This window comes from Sinohyriopsis cumingii, chromosome 10 (assembly GCF_028554795.1).
Source record: "Sinohyriopsis cumingii isolate HCF-2022 chromosome 10, ASM2855479v2, whole genome shotgun sequence".
NCBI classification, from domain to species: domain Eukaryota; kingdom Metazoa; phylum Mollusca; class Bivalvia; order Unionida; family Unionidae; genus Sinohyriopsis; species Sinohyriopsis cumingii.
This window is the reverse complement of record NC_142970.1, coordinates 23227105-23247979: the sequence shown is the minus strand read 5'-3', so window position 1 is coordinate 23247979 and position 20875 is coordinate 23227105. Positions and strand designations below refer to the sequence as shown.

General features: G+C 35.0%; 1 protein-coding gene across 3 annotated transcripts in view; it reads left to right on the top strand.

The window, feature by feature from the left end:
• Positions 1-13200, top strand: part of LOC149789718 (MAGUK p55 subfamily member 7-like) — a 36148-nt gene extending 22948 nt beyond the window's left edge. The window contains exons 11-18 of one of the 3 annotated variants that reach the window (XM_089973356.1): positions 249-316; positions 1937-2023; positions 3128-3214; positions 5425-5505; positions 7157-7250; positions 8916-9024; positions 10291-10431; positions 11313-13200. In XM_089973356.1, coding sequence (XP_089829482.1) covers positions 249-316; positions 1937-2023; positions 3128-3214; positions 5425-5505; positions 7157-7250; positions 8916-9024; positions 10291-10431; positions 11313-11489 — 844 coding nt within the window. In that variant the 3' untranslated portion in view covers positions 11490-13200. Of the gene's footprint in view, positions 1-248; positions 317-1936; positions 2039-3127; positions 3215-5424; positions 5506-7156; positions 7251-8915; positions 9025-10290; positions 10432-11312 lie in introns of all 3 variants that reach the window. The other 2 variants (XM_089973357.1, XM_089973355.1) reach the window with 2 other exon arrangements.
• Positions 13201-20875: the final 7675 nt, after the last annotated feature.

Sequence of the window (20875 nt, the reverse complement as noted above, 5' to 3'; positions counted from 1 at the left end):
TATATATATATATATATATATATATATATATATATATATATATATATATATATATATATATATATATATATATATATATATATATAATGGAAATACTTATCGCTTTGGATTAAATTCACGGTAAAAAGGTTCTGAGGAAACGGAAATGACAAATATATCAGCAATTCAATGGAAACTTCTAAAATGGTTACATTACATGCATGTTCAAATGAATATGTCACAATAATCAATAACTATTTTAACCACAGAACCGAGATACTTCGAAGAACGATGAGTGATGAGGATATTCCGAATTGTAGTAGCAGATCCAATTCACGTATGTATAAACGTTTTCCATTTTTCTATGTAAAATATCGGTAAAAATGAAGAACCCATTCAACACTTTTTTATTACTATATTGCATTCTTGAAATCGAATAGTAGAAGCAGGACATATGTATTATGTTTAGATAGATCTTGGAACTTATGAGACAACACGTGTCATATGAATTTTTAGCTCTTGCCGTTCGCATTCGGAGTAATTAAGTTTATTCGTAGCTTTAGATTTGTTTTCTTCTGATTCTGACATGCGCAATGCGCCATGCAAGTAAGATTGTACTCGTACACTGTGTTTGTTTCTAATTTACAATTAGTTACTTTCAATAAATTCCACCCTGATGTCAACTTTAGCCAGTTTAGATTTAGATATTTATGTTCAGTGCTAAGGTTGATAAGGCATGGTCAAATGCTACAGTATATATTAAAGGTTAATAAGCTATTGTGAAATGTTACAGTGTATTCTGAGGATTAATTAGGCGAGGTGAAATGTTACAGTGTATTCTGAAGATTAATAAGGCTTGTCGAAATGCTACAGTGTATTTTAATGTTTAATAAGGAATGGCGACGTGCTACAATGTATTTTGAAGTTTAATAAGGCAAGTTCAGATGTTAAAGTGTATGCTAAATGTGAATTAGGCATGGTGAAGTGATACAGTGTATTCTAAAATTTAATATAGGATGGTGAAGTGCTACAGTGTATTCTAAAATTTAATAAAGCATGGTGAAACGCTACAGTGTGTTCTAAAATTTAATATAGGATGGTGAAACGCTACAGTGTGTTCTAAAATTTAATATAGGATGGTGAAGTACTACAGTGTATTCTAAAATTTAATATAGGATGGTGAAACGCTACAGTGTATTCTAAAATTTAATATAGGATGGTGAAGTGCTACAGTGTATTCTAAAATTTAATAAAGCATGGTGAAACGCTACAGTGTATTCTACGACTTAATATAGGATGGTAAAGTGCTACAGTGTATTCTAAAATTTAATAAAGCATGGCCACAAGCTACAGTTTATTTTAAAGATTAATAAGGCATGGTGTAATGCTGCAGTGTATTTTAAAGGTTTATAACTCAAGGTCAGATGCTATAGTGTATCCTAAAGTTTTTTAAGGCATGGTGAAATGCTACACTGTATCATAAAGATTAAGAAGGCATGGTCAAATACTACAGTGTATTTTAAAGATTATTAAGGCAAGGTAAAATGCTACAGTGAATGCTAAAAGTTAATAGGGCATCGTGCAATGCTTACGTGTATTTTAAAGATTAATAATCGAGGTTAAATGCTACAGTGTATTCTAAAGGTTACTAAGGCATGGCGAAATGCGATAATGTATTTTAAAGATTATTAAAGCATGTTGAATTGATATAGTTCATTTTAAAGGTTAACATAGCATGGTGCATTGCTACAGTGTATTTTAAAGACTAATAAGCAATACCAAACCTTGTGTGCATTCTAAAGGCAAATAAGGCATGGTGAAATGCTACATGTTATTTAAAGGTTAACAAAGCAAAGTCAACTGCTGCAATGTATTATATTACCGTTTTACGTGCTATCGTGTGTTTGCGTGGATGTTATGTAAATTTGTACATAGTACCACATTGTTTTCTCTGTAGGTCACAGCAGCCCCTGCCGAATTAGTCCGAAAATTGCGCGCTCCAAGCGAGTCAGGAAGACCATGTACCAGGCCCACCAAAGTGGAGGTACAGAGCTACACTGTAAGGACAGGTGGCGCTCCGCGGCAATCTGTCACTCCCTTTTAATACCCTATTGCAAAGTTCCCTTAGAGATTTGAACAATGAGGCTGCGTGGACATAATTAGTGACCAACACATTAATTGACTAATTAGTTACTGTATTTGTCACAATATTGGCAAATTGCAACACAGTATATCGTAATGTTTCGCTGCTCAACAAAGATCAAACAGGAACACCTGGTACACTTGTTAACCATGGAAATACACATAGTAATGGTCTGTATTAAACCAATGCTCGTATTTTGAATAAACTGTACACAGTTACTACTCTTACACTTATTCTATAATGAAAAGAAATGCGTTTAAATGCAGAGTGATTGACGTTTTTTCTTGGGCTCCACTCTTGAAAAGTGTGTATATTCTTTTGTTCTGAGACCTATTCTTATGGCTGGGCAATGGTTTTAGATGGTTCTGGTACCTGAATTTGGTCTGTAGTATCGCATAAACTTGCATGTAAAAAGAAGCAAAACTTGATTGGTACAGTTAATGAACTTATTACCGTATTTAGACCGGAAAACTTTTCTTGCGATTAAAGACCTGGAGAAAAAAAGTTTCAAACCTCTAACTGCAGACAGTAAAATAGATATGTCTCTAAACACAGGACCGATCAGACAAGAGTATTATACTGGTTTTTGATCAGTGCAGAAATGGAAATCAATGCTGAACGTTTTCCTCAAAGAAACTTCCTGTTTGAAAGTTTTCAGAACTGGAATTATAAATCGTCTGCAAAACAAGTCATATCGCTACATAATGCAAACAATTGCCAACATACGCGCGTCACATCGACTAAGGGACATAACTCTTTTATCACTGATACAGTAATTCGTGTTAACAGTAATAATGATCTACCGCTTGTAAGAAACTTCGTCACAAAATAGTAAAGGATATAAAGACGAGAAGATTTTTTATTTTTTATTTTTAAATCAGTTCGGTCATTGGAATTAACAAGTGTATGATTCCGTACCTTTAAGTAATTTATGTTACTACCTTATGTGATTTTACAAATAATATTCATCTGTATATTTTCTTTTCTTTTTTTTTTTTTTTACAGACTTTGACACGGAAGATATACCAACATATGAAGAAGTGGAACTCCTGGAACAGACACCCGGAAAATGCCGTCCTTTAGTTTTAGTGGGTACGTTTAGATTCTTAAAAATCACGTAGAAATACTAATACCATTTTTGGGGGTTAATTTTACGTACTAACTTCCATAATTTTACATTACCGAGACATGTTGAACTAGGCATTAAACGTTTTGCAATAATTTTTTACTTTTCAATTACATATTTGCAACAAAGTGGTTCAAATATACGGTTCTATCTAATACTTTATTTGTTTTTAATTATTTCTTTCCAAGGTTCCAATACTGTGCAAATAGGTAGTTAATAATGCTTGTATCGCATAGTTGATACACTTTACATTTAGTGTCTGCGGTTTATTTTATTTATTTTTTTTATATGTCAAAACTTTTGTTTAAGTGGAGTTATGTGATTAGTACAAATGCTCCCAAGAATCCTTGCGCATTAATCTCATTATTTATTGACTGTGCCGTGTAAAGTTTTCGTTGCCGGGCTTTCTGGAGTCAATTGGCATTACTACTGCTATCTTACTTCGTCTGTCTTTCTAATCAGTAGTCAAATGGAAATTGGAAATAAAGGCAGACAACTCTTCCTCTATCTCATTTAAGCAACACATAATTCCATGGATGCCAAACAAAAATGAGATCAAGAGTGCGTGTGAAATGAGAAAACAATGAGCAAATCCATCACGCTGTAGAACGCGAATATGTCGACTCTATGCAGTGAGACACCTACCAGCGAACTGTAATGCAGACTGTCGCCTTTATGTTACTGCTACCACTCGTTCTGCATATAGCTTACCTCCCCCATGGCAAGCATCGTTCAACCAATTGGAGTATATAAATTAACCTCTCTTGCGATGAGGATGCGAGCTAATGCTGGAATACCAACTAACAAAACGTTATCCAACCATAACATTCTTTCAAAATCAAGCGATGCAAATATCCGGTTATAAAAGCGTTCAATCTGTGAATATCAATTCCATGACAACGATATGAATTCAAATCGGACTGAAATATATCCTGCACATCAACACCTGAAGATTGAGTACAAATTTCTGCACTGGGTAATAATTCCTTCAGAAAATATCCTGGAATACCATAACTTTGTTACATATCCAATACTGGAATCTTTGGTGAATGTTCTTGGTAGAATCGACACACTTTTCGGTGGAAACGTTGCAAACAATTTCTTAGAAATCTGTGTGCCACCACTACATCAGCTGACCAGACTGAGTGAACTTCGTGACATCGCATAGGAATTTCCGTCGGAAACCTAAAGTTTATATTAATCGGAAGGACATTAGCTCTTTGAATTGTGATTTGTAAACAAACATCTTCTTTGAAATGTCCTTAGTTATCGTTTACTGTAATATTGCTTCAACTCGTGTTTGGGAGCAATTGTAAACCCGAAATGTTTGAAATGTATAATGTCTGATCCAGAATTAAACAGAATGATGAAAATTGTTTCTCTTTCAGTTTAGACCCTTTCCACGCTAAATAAAACCTATGTGACAAGCATAATCTCAAATGGGTTGCTATTTACTAATGAATTTATGAAACCTGTTGAATAATTTCCAGCTTTTGTCGGCCTTGGAGTGCAACAAGTCTAGATAAAAAGAAGAACGAATGACTGTTGACAGCAATAAATAATATAAACTATCTCCAGAAGGCTGGGCAATGAAGTTTCCCATAGTCACACCCAACCAATAACAAATAATGCTACACAAAGATTTCATGTGCATATTTTGGACAAGTCAGATTTTCAAAAAGTGATATGAGAACATATTGACATATCAAAAAGAATACACATCATGCACTGTATAGAGGGATACAAACTATGTGACAAACTCATATTATAATCGATATATATGTAACACGTGTAATAGCACATCATGATGGTACAAATGTGGTTATAACGTGATGCAAAAGAAAGGCGTATCGACCGAATGGATTTCAATAATATTTATCCATACTAGTACGAGGTCAAATACAAGCAATTGTTCTCATCATGTGAAAATATAATCTTAAATTTGTCTTCAAGTAAAATTCACTCATAAGATTACACACACACACACACACACACACACACACACAGTCACGATTACAAATTAACAGATTATTCACACATTGCCAAAAATTTATTCAAGCCTATATGAGTACGACTGGTACCTTGTTATTCATCGTAGAAAAATGGTTTTACTACATTTTATAAATGAACCCGTGCATTGACAATTTACAGGACCAAAAGTCATTTTCTTCAACAGGTCCACCGGGAGTGGGGCGAAATGAATTGAAAAGAAGACTCATGGCATTGGCTCCAGATAAATATGAAGAAGTCGTCCCTTGTTTGTACCAATAATTTACCTCTTACTTTGCAAAATTAATTAAAATAATTTGATAAATTTAATGAATTTGTTAACGAAAATCTAATTATAAAATCAGTTAACCAAATCTTTTGATTTTTTTTTTCTTGTGACAGAGAACTAGCGGAATGTTAATTTTTTTGTTAATAAAAGCATACATGGCTTTAGTGACCAAGTTAACTATTCTCTAGATAGATAGATAGATAGATATATAGATAGATAGATAGATAGACAGATAGACAGGTAGATAGTTAGATATATAGACAGACAGACAGGTAGTTATATATATATATATATATATATATATATATATATATATATATATATATATATATATATATATATATATATATATATATATATATACAGACAGGCAGGTAGTTAGATAGATATATAGACAGACAGACAGGTAGATATATAGATATATAGACAGACAGACAGGTAGTTATATATATATATATATATATATATATATATATATATATATATATATATATATACAGACAGGCAGGTAGTTAGATATATAGACAGACAGACAGGTAGATATATATATATAGACAGACAGACAGGTAGATATATAGATATATAGACAGACAGACAGGTAGTTAGATAGATAGATAGATATAGTGCAAAGTTGGTATATACAGCTATTGATAAAAGTCTATGGAGTGTATGTATCAATGAAAATACATATACTTAGACGATACATTGATTAATATACAGCTATTGATAAAAGTCTATGGAGTGTATGTATCAGTGAAAATACATATACTTAGACGATACATTGATTAATATACAGCTATTGATAAAAGTCTATGGAGTGTATGTATCAGTGAAAATACATATACTTAGACGATACATTGATTAATATACAGCTATTGATAAAAGTCTATGGAGTGTATGTATCAATGAAAATACATATACTTAGACGATACATTGATTAATATACAGCTATTGATAAAAGTCTATGGAGTGTATGTATCAATGAAAATACATATACTTAGACGATACATTGATTAATATACAGCTATTGATAAAAGTCTATGGAGTGTATGTATCAGTGAAAATACATATACTTAGACGATACATTGATTAATATACAGCTATTGATAAAAGTCTATGGAGTGTATGTATCAGTGAAAATATATATACTTAGACGATACATTGATTAATATATTGCTACCCTCAATTTTGACTGAATGTAGCAGTGGCTGCCGCCAGCAACCATGAAATCTAAACTCATGCGAGTCTTGCCGCGCACCCGTCGAACACAGAACACATTATATGTGTCTCTGTAAGAATAAACTAAAGAGTGTGGTATATATCGCATTTTGTGCCGCTGCTTCTAAATGAACATATACTTGCGAGTATACTCTGTTCATTTTTGGTTGTTGGGTGGTGGGTGGTGTGATTCGGAACAAAATGACCTGAAACAGTCCATAGCACATGACTCGCATTGCAGTATAGTCATCCGACTTAGATTGACAGACGTTTTCAGGCAAGCAAACTGTCAGTGTAGTACGGAAGTAGGGTTTTTCGGTCGACGCGTTTTACTCAAATGCTACGATCAATCCCAATCAATAGTAGATTAATATATATCGATTGTCATATTTATATTTTCCCTTAACTCCAGATACAAGCCGTCCACGTAAGCCGTATGAACTTGATGGGAGGGAATATCATTTTGTATCGAGATCTGAAATGGAGAAAGGCATTCTCACACAGAGGTAAATCTACATCCATTTTTATTTCTAGTTTTACATGCATCTGATGGTCTATTTTCTAATATTTTCTTCTTTCGTTTTTTTTTTAATTATTAAATTAGGTACAATGTTTCAAAATTATTGTCAAAGGCGTTTTTCATATAGAAGTTGAAATCGAAATTAAGTAGAATTTTGAAATACAAACGTTGGATGGATTAAATACACATGGAAGGGCTACTACATTGGTAAATTCAAGTAACCACTATATATAGTATGGCCACCACTTATTTCGCTCGATTCTTTCGCTGTGAATTGAATATGTCAGTGGCTGCTTTCAAAGATAAAATTGAATCTTGGGGCTACCCTAGCCGCGCACATGTTTGGTTTATCACGCTTTCAAAAGCGTTTGACTCTCGGTGCATATAATCTATCATAACAAGTGATACGTGGAAATGATTAAGATAGAGTAGGCAGTTAAGCAAAATTAAGGAGTTATATATATATATATATATATATATATATATATATATATATATATATATATATATATATATATATATATATATATATATATATATAATTGGTATTATGTGCTTGACCTTTGTCCGTGATTGAAGGTAAAGTAGTTATGACCAACCTGGTTTTTGTAACTTTTTAAAGGCGTTTACTTCAATTTGAGTTCAAATTCTAACATTATTTACAAACGTAGAGACCGCTCTGGTGGCCTAGTGGTTAGAGCGTCCTCCTCGGATGCGGGAGGTTGTGGATTCGATTCCCGGCCGAGTCATAACAAAGACTTACAAAAACGGTACTAACAGCTGCCTCGCTTGGCGCTCAGCATTAAGAGGTTAGTGTTAGGACTGGTCGGCTTGGTGTCAGGATAATGTGACCGGGTCGGACATCATGCTACATGTCTGCGGCATGATGCCCCAGTGCTAGACATCACTATAAATTTCCACACTGCAGATATCGTAGCCATATGACTGAAAAATTGTTACGTTAAAAATCCAATTCACAGCAACTACCAACGTAGAACGTTCTAAAAGTGACCTTGTGACCCACATCCTGGGCATTGTATTGTGTCTTTGATCAAGTGAAAAAAGTATAGTAGGATGTGTTTAAAAATATTCATTACTCGTTTGGTTCATTCTGTGTAATCATTTACTGCTATATTAAAATATAATTTGAGAGGAATCATTTATTTAAATTATTCATAGGAATTACAATGTGCTCGTTGAATTTCGATACTAAGACACTATTTTGGGATTATTGTCAATTACCCCAATGACGTAATGAATTATGTCATAGTAATACAAGACAGTTGGTACATCAAAGCATCAAAGAATTTTGGTGTATCAGCACATTAAATATTGGAATTTGTTTGGAACACTCTATATTTTTAGACACATGATAGATCATCTTTGATTATTTGGGATATAATTATAATACTGCACGTTTCTCTTAAATTTTCAATTTTTCAGCATTGAGAAAATATTTTGTGTTGATTTTAATAGACTTTCTGGTTTCGCTTCTTTAAGACCATCTAGACGTAATAATGGTAAACATCTATTTTAGATGTCACATAATCTGGAAGCACCGGGATAAACAAATATACGAACAGCAAGGTAACCAACTAAACACGAACTAAAGTAACCGAATAATCAAGTAGAATCTTGTATATAATTTCAGATTTATTGAGTTCGGAGAGTACAAAGGAAACCTGTATGGAACTTCAATGTCGTCCATTAAAGATGTGATCAACTCAGGGAAGGTTTGTCTTCTATCACCTCATACTCAGGTATAGTAGTAGCAATTGGGGACACCCTGTGACAAAAATGACCCTCTAGTGACAGGTGGAATTAACATTTCGGACATTATCTTGAAACTATATTTCATCGTAGATATGGGGAATTTAACAGTAGTCCGTAGGTTTAACATTGGTAGCCTTTACGGTCACAAGTGAAATGATATGCTAAACAGGTCAATAAGTTGGGTGGAACGGTTGGGGTACAAGGTAAATGATAATATGAACCCACCGATATCAACTGACCAACAGAACGTCTTACTTTACCAGAGCTCAATTCTACTGACCAATATACCGTCTTACTAACCAGCACTCTCTTCTCCTAACCAACACTTCGCCTTGCTAACCAGCACCCACAACTACTAACCAATGAACCAACTCAAACTACTGATCAACTCACCCTCTTACAGAACAACATCCACCTCTAGTCCCCACCAGCCTCCTATCTTCATCGTCATTCACGCATACTAGCCACCATACCATATTGTTGATTCCCACAGTCGCTAGATGATCAATTTTGTCAACAGGTTAACCCCCATTACTACTTTTAGGAGAGAGAGAGAGAGAGAGAGAGAGAGAGAGAGAGAGAGAGAGAGATGACTGAGGGAACATATAATTATATGTAAGTAAACAAGCGAGTATTTATGGTTTATAAATGTATGGTGGAACGCATTCTAAACTGCTTGTGAAAGAATGTATGTGTTTATATTAATGTAATTACCTGTTGGTAAAAGGGACTTACTGATCCTTTGTAACACTAGAGCAACAATTATGTCTTGTCATCGCCAATCTCCGAGCCTTATTACATGTACTTACTGTCAGATTCCATTTACCTATACTCACAAAAGGACCAGAACCGTAAAAAACAGTTGTTTTTATTTTGTGTCGTCGTACAATTACTACATATAGCTTGATGAAAAGTCACGGCAATTGGAATATGTGACATCCCTTGACCTTTGACTTCCGCTTGCAGTAACTCCAGAGTCTGAAACCACCCAACAATGAATGCCTCTTGCAGATATTTGCTAAGATATTATGATGTCAGCTGAATCTCAACAGAATGAGTGTTTAAGAAGGAAATACTGTTATAGATGTACCAACAGACCGAGGTTATCACAATATCAACTATGCTACTCCGTGTGTTTGGTAAACCGTTACCTTCCGGACAATCACTAATAGAAGACATATTGATACAGACTACTTATTAGCTACCTTTTCCATGAAATCTAGTTTCGTGTTATTTTTTTATATCTTTCATAGGCCATAAAATTTCTACGAAATCCTGAGATCAAACCGTATATCATATATATCCGGCCACCACAAGTAGACGTGCTGAGAGAAACCCGACGGAATCATAGGGCCATGAAGACATTAGAGGGTGGATATACACGCCTTTTCACAGTAAGGGTACTTATGTATCTTTGTATGTGTGTGTGTGTGTGTGTGTGTGTGCGTGTGCGTGTGTGTGTGTGTGTGATTTCATCATTGTCTTTGTCGTGCCAACAGAAAATACCACCTTCCTATTGCATAAGCAGTTCATCCACTGCTTGTAATGAGTATACTCGATCTGGAGATTTCTTTGCAGGGAAGTCTTTTCTAGATTAGCACCGCATTTCAAAGAAAGCATATGTAGCAGTCCTGCTCATTTCTCTCTCTCTCTCTCTCTCTCTCTCTCTCTCTCTCTCTCTCTCTCTCTCTCTGTGACTAAACCGTACTATGGTGATAAAAAGGTGCAGCGAGGATCATCTGACATTGGTAGTAAGCTACTGATGTTCTCCATCCAAAATCTCTCTGTCTAATTAATTATTTACGACAAGAAAACCTCATAAAAACATTTTAATTTGCAAGATCAACATTTTTAAAAAATAATATTCTGTCCTGTCATGGCTTTAGTCCATTTAATGTTTTACTCGTACTGTGTGCAGCTCTTCTCTGGTCTTGGAGTATTGCCTACAATACATTCTTTAGCGCATAGTGTGAGTAAATTACATTATTTAAGTTCAAGCTTTCTTCCTCTTTTTATTATTATCTTTAGGACTACGTTTTTATTTTGATTCTATAAAGATTCGTGAAAAGGTAGTGTCTATTATCACTCCATTGCTGAAAATATAAAGAGATTCATCCATTTCGTTGTATTTAAATGTTCAAAGACCAGATCTTCTTGTGCACATTTAATTTAATTTTAAGACTTTTTGATTAATCGCTTGTACTTTTATTCATATTTAATGATAGCATAGTTATATTTTAAAATACCATTTTTTTTAAAACTTATCCTTTTACAGGAAGGTGATTTTGAAGAAATGATTGCAACAGGCTGCAGAATAGAAGAAAAATATGGACATCTTTTTGACGCCATGATCGTAAACAGTGACTTGATTGTTGCATCTAAAGAACTTGCCAAAGTAGTTGAAAGACTTGAGAAACAGCCGCAGTGGGTGCCTATAACATGGGTCCACTGACAGCTAACCCTTTCCTTGTCTGATAACTGCGGCTCCTTTCCCTTGCTCCTGAGAAATGGACATATCGTTTTATCAACAAATAAAATGAAGATGGTGTCTGTCGGAACTTCACTACATAATACATGTACTAGTCTTAGTCGTAACACTCGGATCATTCCATAAATTATCGAAAAGACTTTGGGGTTCCGTATATTGTGAAAAATCAGAACAAGAGGAAGTGACGTCATACATATACTCATCCGTGGACTTCTCATTTGTGCAAAATAATGGCGGCCTCTTGGAAATATTGTAAATCTAGTGTCATTATATGTAAATGTGGCGTAGGAAACGGTTGGCTAGTAATACTGAAAGGTAAACGGGAGGGGCGGGGACAAATTTCACATGTATCCTCCATAAAAGTTTCGCTTGTTGTCTACCATTCATTCGCCTGAAGTTAATAATTTCATGAATTCTGTATATGATATTAATATCTTCTTTACAATATATATCCTGTGTTCATCTGGCACTAACTTCATTCCACTATGGAGAGCTCTGTTTATTTGTTTGTTTTCCAACCATGTTGACGGCATTATTTGTAGATAACAAAAGTGACCACAACCTTTACATAAAGGTATGAAAAAGAATCTACAGCCTTAAATAACAGGTTGTTGTTGCTTTTGTATTATTAGGTCACTTACAGGTCAGTTTGTACATCCATATATTTTGTAGGTAAATATTCATTTAACTGTCGTGAAAACTTAGTCTTTATCTCTCAAGCAGCCACAAGGAAGACCACCACCACAACAAATAAATCCTGATGTAACGAAAAGCCCGCCTTCAGTGTCTTATCACCTTGTTGTATCCACGAGCCATGTTCGTATATTAACCGTGACGTCAGTGCCATATTTTCTGGTAATATCAAAATGTCATAACACACTGGTGATGCGATCAATAGTCTATAGGCTTTATCAGTACTCTTAAGCTATATAGGTACATACCGTACACACAACACACCCTGGAGGGCTAAAACCTGCTTATCGTGCATATTATCACCATGTATGGCCTAAACGTTCATACCGTACACAAAATATATCATATGCGGCCTAAACGTGCATACCATGCATACAACACACCCTATTTGGCCTCAATATGTATGCCGTACACACAACACACACACTATATTGCAAAAACGTGCATACCGTGCATACAGCACATTCTATACGGCCTCAACGTGCATACTGTGCATACAAGACATCCTCAATGGTTTTAAAGTGAATGTCGTGCACACAATACACCCCAACGGCTTAAACGTGCATACCGTACATACAACACACAATGTACGGCCTAAACGTGCATACCAAACGCATAAAACGTCTTATACAGCCTACCGTGTATACAACACACCATATACGGATTGACTACATACCGTGCTCACAACACGTCCTATCAGTGTGCAACTTACACATATCAATGCTAAAAATGAGCGTGTCTGTGGAGCCAAGGAGCACTATATGTAACATAAGTATCAGTGGGTACACGTAGTTATACATGACTTACACATATCAATGGAAGCGCGTATATATGCATAGCTTACACATTTCGACGAGAAAAATGAGCATGTGCATGCACATATGGAATAATATGAGTAATGGGTGAAATGAGCATGTGTATTGACATATGGAACACTGTGAGTAATGGGTAAATGAGCATGTCTATGAACATATGGAACACTATGTATAATGGGTAAATGAGCATGTCTATGGACATATGGAACACTATGTATAATGGGTAAATGAGCATGTCTATGAACATATGGAACACTGTATAATGGGTAAATGAGCATGTCTATGGACATATGGAACACTGTGAGTAATGGGTAAAATGAACAAGTGTTGGACATATGGAACACTGTGTGTAATGGGTAAATGAGCATGTGTATTGACATGGAACACTATGTATAATGGGTAAATGGGCATGTGTATTGACATATGGAACACTGTGAGTAATGGGTAAATGAGCATGTCTATGAACATATGGAACACTGTGTAATGGGTAAATGAGCATGTCTATGAACATATGGACATATGGAACACTATGTATAATGGGTAAATGGGCATGTCTATGGACATATGGAACACTGTGAGTAATGGGTAAATGAGCATGTCTATGAACATATGGAACACTATGTATAATGGGTAAATGAGCATGTCTATGGACATATGGAACACTACGTATAATGGGTAAATGAGCATGTCTATGGACATAAGGAACACTGTGTGTAATAGATAAATGAACGTGTGTATGGACATATGGAACACTGTGGAATGTGTGGAATGGGTAAAATGAGCAAGTGTTGGAGATATGGGACATGCAGTGTAATGAGTAAAATCAGCAAGTGTATTGACATATGGAATAATTGTGTAATGTGTCAAATGAGCATGTGTATGCACATATGGAACATGATGTGTAATGGGTAAAAATGCATGTGTGTGAGCACATGGGACACAAAATGAGCAGGTGCATGGACGTACGAAACACTATGTGTGATGGGAAAAATAAGCAGGTGTATGGACGTACGAAACACTATGTGTAATGGATAAAATGAGCATGGAAATCGACCTATGGAACACTATGTGCAATGGGACAAATGAGCATGTGGATGGACATACGGAACACTATGTGCAATGGGTGAAATGTGTATGGACATATGTAACACTAAGTGGATTGGATAAAATGAGCATGTTTTTGCATCTAAGGTAGTGTGTGCATCCGAGGTACTCTGTGCATCTAAGGTACTCTGTAATCTAAGGTAATCTGTGCATCTAAGGTACTCTGTGCATCTAAGGTAGGTACTATATGCATCTAAGGTACTCTGTACATCTAAGGTACCCTGTACATCTAAGGTATTCTGTACATCTAAGGTACTCTTTGCATCTAAGGTACTCTGTACATCTAATGTACATCTAAGGTACTCTATGCATTTAAGGTACTCTGTACATCTAAGGTACTATGTACATCTAAGGTATTCTGTGCATCTAAGGTTCTCTGTACATCTAATGTACATTTAAGGTACTAGATGTACATTTAAGGTACTCTATGCACCTAAGGTACTCTGCGCATCTAAGGTACTCTGTGTATCTAAGGTCCTCTGTGCATCTAAGGTATTCTGTACATCTAAGGTACTCTGTAATCTAAGGTAATCTGTGCATCTAAGGTACTCTGTGCATCTAAGGTAGGTACTATATGCATCTAAGGTACTCTGTACATCTAAGGTACCCTGTACATCTAAGGTATTCTGTCCATCTAAGGTACTCTTTGCATCTAAGGTACTCTGTACATCTAATGTACATCTAAGGTACTCTATGCATTTAAGGTACTCTGTACATCTAAGGTACTATGTACATCTAAGGTATTCTGTGCATCTAAGGTTCTCTGTACATCTAATGTACATTTAAGGTACTAGATGTACATTTAAGGTACTCTATGCACCTAAGGTACTCTGCGCATCTAAGGTACTCTGTGTATCTAAGGTCCTCTGTGCATCTAAGGTATTCTGTACATATAAGGTACTCTGTAATCTAATGTACATCTAAGATACTCTGTAATCTAAGGTAATCTGTGCATCTAAGGTGCTCTGTACATCTAAGGTATTCTGTACATCTAAGGTACTCTTTGCATCTAAGGTACTCTGTACATCTAATGTACATCTAAGGTACTCTGTGCAGCTAAGGTACTCAGTACATCTAAGGTACTATGTGCATCTAAGGTATTCTGTGCATCTAAGGTTCTCTGTACATCTAATGTACATTTAAGGTACTAGATGTACATTTAAGGTACTCTGTGCACCTAAGGTACTCTGCGCATCTAAGGTACTTTGTGTATCTAAGGTACTCTGTGCATCTAAGGTATTCTGTACATATAAGGTACTCTGTAATCTAATGTACATCTAAGGTACTCTGTAATCTAAGGTAATCTGTGCATCTAAGGTAACTCTGTACATCTAAGGTATTCTGTACATCTAAGGTACTCTTTGCATCTAAGGTACTCTGTACATCTAAGGTACTCTGTACATCTAATGTACATCTAAGGTACTCTGCAGCTAAGGTACTCTGTACATCTAAGGTACTATGTGCATCTAAGGTATTCTGTGCATCTAAGGTTCTCTGTACATCTAATGTACATTTAAGGTACTAGATGTACATTTAAGGTACTCTGTGCACCTAAGGTACTCTGCACATCTAAGGTACTCTGTGTATCTAAGGTACTCTGTGCATCTAAGGTATTCTGTACATATAATGTACTCTGTAATCTAATGTACATCTAAGGTACTCTGTATATCTAAGGTACTCTGTGCATCTAAGGTACTCTGTACATCTAAGGTACTCTGCATCTAAGGTATTATGTGCATCTAAGGTTCTCTGTGCATCTAATGTACATTTAAGGTACTGTATGTACATTTAAGGTACTCTGTGCACCTAAGGTACTCTGTGCATCTAAGGTATTCTGTGCATCTAAGGTACTCTGTAATCTAATGTACATCTAAGGTACTCTGTGCATCTAACGTACTCTGTGCATCTAAGGTACTCTGTGCATCTAAGGTATTCTGTACATCTAATGTACTCTGTGCATCTAAGGTATTCTGTGCATCTCAGGTACTCTGTACATCTAAGGTACTCCGTGCATCTAAGGTACTGTGTGCATCTAATGTACTCTGTGCATCTAAGGTACTCTGTACATCTAAGGTACTGTGTGCATCTAAGGTACTCTGTACATCTACATCGAAGTTCCTTTCTCTATATTTCTCTCATTATAACTCAAGGACGCGAATTTGAAACAATTCAGATGTTCTGGGTCAAGTTCATGAAAGCTATCGAATGCACAATGAGACATGATAAATACAGCTACTGTAAGAATGAATGGCTACTATACCATAAGGTCCTATTTGAATACATAATTTCAAACCAGGCATGTTTTCCATCCTATCCTCCACCCCGAGCCACGCACCATCCGAGTCAAGATATTCATTTCTAAAAGAATTGACATGGCAACTAAACATTTCTAACAATTACGTGTTCTATTGCAATGTTGTGTCTACTTTCATGTCAGGACCATCATTTTCCCATCTGATAACCAATCAGACGCCAATAAAGAGGGTTTAAAATTACCCTAAATGATTGATTTCACTTGAGAATGACATATTTGGCTTTCTTAACTTCCCTTTCGTTGTTACGTCACTAGATCCTATTGGGTTATGGTAGTTTAGTTAGTATTAAAAAATATACCAAATAGATAACATTGTTTTACTTCCTAATCTAGCAACAAGTATAATAGTGTTGATAATTCCTTTTCACAGAAAATAAAATATTAATGTAGTATGCATGTCAATCTCAGTCATAAGTCAACACTTCGCTGAACAAAAATGGTAAATTAAAACACTAAATTGATATGAATTTACCTGTAGATCTACAGTGAATTAGAGGGGCCCCGAGTGGTCTAAAGCGCTCTCCGTTACGGATCACTGCCATCTCACTTCTGTCTGCGTGTGTTCGAGTCCAAGGCTCGGCTAGCGTGGGTACGTGGGAAAGCCTGCCAGTAGCTTCTCGTGGGTCGGTGGTTCTTCCCTGGGTTTTTTTAGGGTTCTTCCTCTACCATTAATACTGGCCGCCATGTATAGCCTATCGTGTGCTGAAAAATGGCTTTAAACACAACAACAACAGTGAATTGGACTGAGTTAAGTAGCTAGGTTGGTTTCCGAGTTTTGTTTTCTATAATGTTAGTATTATTTTAGTGGATTAAGTGTTCAAACTATGTTTCTAATTATCCCCTAGTCTACGGTCTATCTTCCACAAACACGCTTTCCTTGTATATAGTATACTTTTTGTGTCTGTTTTAAGTACTAGTTTGTTAGTAAAGCTCCCAAATCACTCTGTAGTATTTGCTTGCATTTAATTTTTAACAACAATAACAATAATAATAATAATAATAATAATAATAATAATAATAATAATAATAATAATAATAATAAATTATAATAAAATTAAAATAATAATTATAAAAAAGAACTTCGACAATTTTGTTATTTCATTCGGCCGGTTAGTTAATCAGCTGATACAGCATTAGGAAGGAAATACATGAAACTATTTTAATGTATACTGAATTGAAAATTCGGCATTAAATGGATAAAGTATTCGCTAAATTTGACTGTTACGCTCCAGTACAAAGGAATATAATAACCATGAAAATCATATGTCATGAAATTTTATGTAAATTCTGATTATTCTTAGTAACAATATTTTTACAACTTGCACTGAGCTAAGCATGGATTACATAGGAAACCTGTCGACGTTAGAGTCAATGGAGATAATCGATAATATACAAAAAATTCGGTAATTTAAAATAGAGCAGATTTTAGCCTTATGCAGCTTGCCAGTTCACCTTAGCATATATTATAGATTATTATATGCTCATTCTTTTCTTGTCAGAATCAGGCAGTATTTTATGATATTGCACTCATTTTCATTTCATACTGCACTCACGTGGACGACACGTGTGCCCAACAGTGTATTAGGATCTACTTTGTAAACAAACCATGTACACTCACATCTGTATGCTGATTAGATTTGGAATCTGTTTATTTACACTACGCAACACAATTTTTGTTTCTGGGTAGTAGGTGTCATTTCGTAATTGCTGATGCCTGCAAAATATAGAAAATTGACCTTAGCATTCATCTCTATTTTTATCTACCTTCACGACGCACAAACAGTTCGCTCAAACGTATGTTTGTGAAAGGGTCATCTCATTTCAGCCAAACTCTCTTTCAATCTGGCATCATAAAAAGGCCCAAGTGGGCCTTTAATGATCACTGACATTTCATCTTTGTCAGCTATGGTTCGAGTCTCACGTTTGACTGGTGTAGATATGTGAGAAAATTTGCCGGTAGCTACCTCTGTGTCAGTGTTACTTCCCAGGAATTTTCAGGGTTCTTCTTTCGCCAGATGTACTGGCCACCATGCATAGCATGCCATGTGCTGAAAAATGGCTTTGAACCCAAAACAACAACACCACCAACAACAACAACAGTCTATATATTGTGTGGTTGCTACTGAATATAATACATGTATCCACTTCAGATATTGATCAATCTAACATGTATTGGTTGAACAATCTCGATTTCTTGCTATACTCAGCAGTGTTTACTGCAGTGGTCTCGAAAAATTGTTAATTTTCATATTTTTTAAAAAAGCAGCCGCTGCTCGCTCAATATGACAAAAGATGGTGTCTCATTTATCATACTCTCAAATCCCAAAAGAGATGATTGGTCTTTAGAGACACGTGTGCTCTCCACTTACTTTTCTAGATGATTACAAAGCGTCCTTAATGGCTTCATGGATAATTTGTGATGTATACACTTTATTGCGAGAATAACTGCTAATTTCAGGAACTCTTATTAAAGATTTATTACTATCGATTCGGATTGAGGGTGGCAGTGAATGTATTTATAAATGTTTTTAAGCTCCCCATCAATGCATAACATTTAATAAAATTTATCTTTGACGTTGAGACTAGAATTGAAGTTTTATAAGTGATCGATTTATTTTAAGCCGTGGTCTTAGATTTGGTTTTATTTTGTGGGTTTTAATCCATTTTTCACCACATGATATTCTATACAAGGCTTCCAGTATATTTGGCAAAGGAAGAGCCCGATAATACATCAGGCAGAATTTTAAATGTACATTGTAAAAATAACGAATATATCATCGGAGGAGGGGTTGGATTTGTGTGGGATTTTGCTACCAATTAACACTGTTCTGAGAATCATTAAAAAAAAAACCAATTTTGAGATGCTTGCGAATTACATGTTACATCTATACAACAATACTAAAATCGTATAATAATAATGATAATAATAATAGACAGACAGACAGACAGATAGATAGATAGATAGATAGATAGATATACAGCCATATATATATTTACAGACAGACAAACATTTAGATAGACATATATATATGCACATACAGACAGACAAATAGATAGATAGACATATATATATATGCACATACAGACAGACAGACAAATAGATAGATAGACATATATATATATATATATATATATATATATATATATATATATATATATATATATATATATATATACAGACAGACAGACAGATATATATTTGGTCTTTAGGGTTGCACCCTAGAAATATTAAATACTTCTGAGACAGTAAAAGGTGTAAGGCGAAGTTGTCTGCATCCGCAGCATTCACAACGGTGAGAATGTGTCATACTTCTATGCTGCTTCCATTTACTGTAGCTGACATTCCTTCACATGCTGTAATTGTTTAAAGTGTGCATGACCTAAGCACATAGTTGATCCAAAGTACACTAACTTTAGTAGCAATTAAGTTAGGGAAAAGTAATTTTGCCAGAGTAGGCAATAACAGCTTCTAAAAGTACAATGAATACAATACAAAATACACAACAAATTAAACAGCTATTGCCATATTTACTCTACGATATTCCTTTGATGTCCAGAAGTTGAAAATCAAGCAGAGCTAGCATTATTTTTATAGGTTCACGTCTGAAGTAAGGCCAAGCTAGCTATATACATTACAACCCAAATTATACCCACCGTTGATAAACTAAATTAAAAAAATTAACAGATTTTTGTTTGGTGCAATATCTAAGACATTACCCGGGGTCTTTTCAAATAGTTAGAATAACCAATGAGGAAAACCTGAGAAAAAATGGTTTTATTAAAACTTAAACCCTATGCAAATTTTCAAACTGTACAACGCCACAAAAACGGAACAACACTCTATATACAAAACTCTATATGCAAAACCCATATGCAAAACTCTATTTAAAAAACTCTATATACAAAACTCATAAGCAAAACTATAAACAAAACTCTATATACAAAACTCTTTATAGAAAACTCTATATACAAAATTCTACAAAAGGGAACAATATGGTATACAACGGACAAAGACTGTAAACATATGAACAGAATACTTGACACAAATGTAGCAAACATCCTTTCATTTCTACGTATACAACTTTAAAAGATGTGCAAATGGTATAACCTTTTCGTTTCTTTTAAATCGTGTTTGAATTTTCGACGGTGTCTCTCAGATTATTGTGGAAAGAAGCGACTACAAAATGACATCATACATCTCATTTAAATAAGTGACAAGTGTGACATGTATCTGAAATGACGATGAACAGACCTGTGAGCTACCATAGCCAGCATAATTATACTTTCTAGTTAAAAAATGTGTGACTTTAAACTGCTGTATAACTATGTATAATTAGTCTGGTACCAATCTGAAGGTCGATTTTCCAGCAAAACAATGTCTCAGATACGATTCAGCACGCATATCTCAAACGTTTGTGAGATAG